Source organism: Berghia stephanieae, chromosome 7 (genome assembly GCF_034508935.2).
Source record: "Berghia stephanieae isolate SIO BIC M18660-M18661 chromosome 7, UCSD_Bste_1.3, whole genome shotgun sequence".
In the NCBI taxonomy this organism is placed as follows: Eukaryota; Metazoa; Mollusca; class Gastropoda; order Nudibranchia; family Aeolidiidae; genus Berghia; species Berghia stephanieae.
Window position 1 is genome coordinate 27,231,726 of NC_088366.1, and position 4,217 is coordinate 27,235,942.

General features: G+C 37.1%; 1 protein-coding gene across 1 annotated transcript; it reads right to left on the bottom strand.

Moving 5' to 3' along the window:
- Window positions 1–3,364: 3,364 nt before the first annotated feature.
- LOC144976514 (uncharacterized) lies at window positions 3,365–3,853 on the bottom strand. Its single transcript, XM_078920805.1, has one exon. The coding sequence runs from the start codon at window positions 3,851–3,853 to the stop codon at window positions 3,365–3,367; it is 489 nt and encodes a 162-aa protein (XP_078776931.1).
- Between the last annotated feature and the right edge of the window lie 364 nt (window positions 3,854–4,217).

A 4,217-nucleotide genomic window follows, 5' to 3' on the forward strand; every position in this document is an offset into this window, starting at 1 on the left:
CCTCTGAAATAGTTATACCGTCTGCATTCACAGATTATGTGGTACTCATCTTCAATTGAGTTACAATTTATACAGAGCCTAGAAGGAAAATCAATTTTTGGTTTCTGCCATCTCCCCCTTTCGCACATAAAATTATGAGAACCTAATCTAATTTTTGTAATGGCGAATCGAATTACTTTTTCCTTAATCTCGAATATATAGCGTACAGAATTGTCATTGTCCAAATGTTTATAAAGTCTATGATCGCTAGTCGATCTTATCTCCTCTTTACATTTTTGTAAAAAAATATCGCTAAGGCGTTGACTGAAAGTATGTAAAAACATATTCTCATTTTCAACGTATTGATTAACCCAAACGTATCCAAAACCATATTTACACAACATTCCTCTTAGCAAAGTTACCCAGTTAGTACAAGAGATATGCTCTGTAGCCTGTGTTAATAATTTATTATAAATTATCTTGACTGGATTGTTTTCTTGTAGTTTTAAAATTTTAAACCAGTATTTAATTACTCTTATTAATCGCTGATTGATTAATGGGAATACTTTTAATTCATGATATACGAAAGCTGACGGTGTAGATTTCCTTACCCCCAGTATGGATTTTAAGAATCCTAAATGCATTTGTTCCATTTTTACCGCTTCACAATAGCCCCATATTTCGCACGAATAATTAAGTATTGGTGATATTAGAGTATTAAACAGATGGAGTTGGGTGGAAGGTGATAATTCCTGATATTGGTGGAGCAGAGAATATAAGTTAAACATTGCTCTACGACCTAGGTCTACAAGGTTCTGTATTCCTTTCGTAAATCTTCCACTACTACCGAACATAAACCCCAGATACTTGAATTGCCCAACTGTTTCTAATAATTTGTCTCTATAAAACCACCTGTCCATCATCCCGATCTTTCCACCTCTTTTAAAGGCAACGCATTTGGTTTTTGTTGTGTTAACGCGCAAACCCCATTTGTAACAGTAATCACTTAGACAATTAAGTCCTCGTTGTAAACCAGTTCTGCTTTCACTGAATAAAACCATATCATCGGCAAATAAAAGGACAGTTAACAGCAATGAGTTAATGTTTACACCTATGTCGTTATGCTGTTCAAAAGCTTCGTTAATGTCATTTATAAACACAGAGAAAAGAAACGGAGATAGAGACTCTCCCTGAAGAACCCCATTTGTTGATGTGAAGAAACATTCATCATGAGGGTCATCGCACGTGTTCGTAGTGGATTTGAAAATTGACTGTTTGATGCAAAGTTTTATTTTACTGTACATATTTTGAAGAATGTTTGTGACTTTACAACTGACTTTGTTCTTGTGTAACTTAAACCAGAGAGCCCTTCTATTAGCACTGTCAAATGCTTGCTTTAAGTCAATAAAAGCACAATATAAGGGCTTAGAGTTGTTTAAAAATAATTCTAATAAACCATGTAAGATAAATATGCAGTCAGTTGTTCCTTTTTGTTTTCTAAACCCAAACTGATTTTCTGAAATGACGTTATTTAATTCTGCCCAAGTACATAATCTCCGATATAATATTGTAGTGAAAAGTTTACCAATACAACTTAACAGCGTAATGCCTCGGTAGTTGTCTGGATTATTAATTTCCCCCTTTTTGTATATGGGTATGATTTCACCAACTGCCCATTTTGGGGAAAGATGCCACTGCTAAATACTTTGTTAAAAATCTTTAGTAGAACTTGACGAAGAGCACTACCTCCATATTTTATAAATTCATTAAGAATTAAATCGTACCCCGCACTTTTGTTATTTTTCAAGCTTTTGATACTATACTCTAATTCGTTTATGTTTATATCCCCGTCCAACCATTCATCATAATGGGCATCGTGACTTTTTTCCCATTTGCTCACTTCACTTTCACCCGAGCCAAGTGGGGATTGAATATTGTTCATGGTACGGAAGTGCGTAGTAAAATCACAATCACCCGTGACTAATTTCTCCCTCTTTTTGATTTTATTCCAAAACTGCTTCGGGTCACTGCGGCACAATTGTATTAGGTCATCTGCTTGCTGCAACTTTAACCTTGTCCGTTTCGTTCGGCAACATTTCCGATAGTCATTTCTTGCTTTGCACATTTTATATTTATCCAATGGATTTTTTGTTTTCTTGTAAATGTTTTTCAAATTTGTAAATACCTTCCCCATTTCCCGACACTCCCCGTCATACCATCCCCTCGTTTTGGCCCTGTTACTAAGTTGTTTTCCTACTTGATGAGGTTTGGCAGCAGCCAAAATTAATTCATTTAATTTTGTGATACTAACATTAATAATCTCGTCATCGTCTCCGTCGCTATCAAGTATTTTTAAAATTTCGAGCAAATTATCAGTACATTCAACTTGTTGCATGTTAGCAATAAACTCCCCCTTTTTCTCCTCCCTCCACTTTATTCTATTTTTGTATGTTGTATTGGAATGTAAATCTGGTGAATGGTTTAAAGTTTGACATGTAAGTTTCAAAACAATGGAAGCATGGTCGGAATAAGCATTAAAATCGTTCACAATAAAATTGTTTACTAAAGGTAATATGCCCAATGAACACAACGCATAGTCAATAGTACTTTGACCGTTTCTGTTACAAAAAGTCACCTTCCCTACCCCTTTATCTTCCCCCGCCCTACCATTGATGATTACCATGTCACTCATTTTACACATTCTGACAAGACGTTGCCCCCACTCATTTACTCTTTTATCTTCATTTGGACGATTGACAAGCATGTTGTTGACTGACAGGTGTTCCATTGCCATACATCTGATGCCGTCTATCGTTGTGATATTATTATCTTTTTCAAAACTTATATTTTCTTCATGGATATCAAATAGCCCGCCCGTCCTTGAGTTTAAATCACCTATAACGATAATGTCACCTTTCGATTTCAGTTCGGCAATCTTGTCAGTTAAAATCTCGTACCCATCTATTCCTGAGTCGAGCGTGTTGCGAGATGACGAGACGGGTTTCATATAAACACAGATAGTGTATATGTCCTCCCGTAAACCAAAATATTTTTTACACAATTTAAAAATCAGACCGTCCTCAAAATCCCAATGACACTTACTTATTCCTTTCCAAATACTGTTTTTAAAGAAGCATATTAACCCCCCACTATCTCTTTTTGCTTTTTTCCTGCGCTTGCGATGCTTACTTACACATTCATATCCATTTAAAAACAATACATTATACTCATTCGTCCAACACTCGCTTAACACAATCATATCACAAACATTTATCTCATTCACAAAATCATCATTCTCCAGCTTCGAAACAAGACTGCCATTTACATTTAAAGACAAAACGGATAAAAAGGATACATTGTTTCTGGGGGCTCCTAGTACCTCATCCTATGCTCTCCCGACGACGTCGATTTCTTTGACGATCTTCCCGTCGACGATGAGTTTAGCTGGGTATATGATGGAGGCCCGCTTTCCCTTTTTTCGTAGGTCCACGACCTCCGGAACCAGCATCTCCCTGGCCTTCCTGATCTCGTAAGGGAAATCTTCCGATATGCCGTATGGTTTTCTTAAATTGATCTTCTCCATTCTTACTAATTCCCGAACTTGGTAATTCAAGAAGTTAGCGATTATTGGCCGTGGTCGATCATTATTCGCCCTTGGTCTCCCAATGCGGTGGGCCCTTTGTATATCAACTGGTTGATTTATACGTAGTTCCTTCTTTATAAAATGTTTTAACAACCCTATACAATCCTCATTTTTGTCTTCCTTGACACCGTAGAAAAGCAAGTTGTTCCTCCTCCCTCTCGCCTCCTGGTCAATCACCCTCCATTGCATCCGCTTTAACTTCTCATCCGCATCCTCCTCCCTTCTCCTCATTCTAACCACTTCCTCACTCTTGTCTTTTCACGTTCGCCTCAATCATATCCATCCTCTCGTCTTGTTTTTCTATTTTCTCCAGCACCTTTTTAACAGCAGCACCTAGAGGAGAGACTTCACTTGTTACGATTTCCAACGCCTTTAGAACTGCATTTAACCTTTCTTTTAATCCCATCACCTCATCTCTTAAAAAGCACAAATCCTTTCTCACTTCTTTCACCTCTTCCGTAACTTCCCTACTATCACTCCCTGGTCTCATCCTCTTCGCATCACGATAACACACTTCATTTTCGCTCGACATTATAACAGGACGACGTTTAAACAATTCACTATAGAATCTTGTTAGGGTAACAGTTAAATGTAT

Coding starts and splice junctions, on each gene's coding strand:
- LOC144976514 (XM_078920805.1), bottom strand. CDS start 3,853: ATGAGGAGAAGGGAGGAGGATGCGGATGAGAAGTTAAAGCGGATGCAA.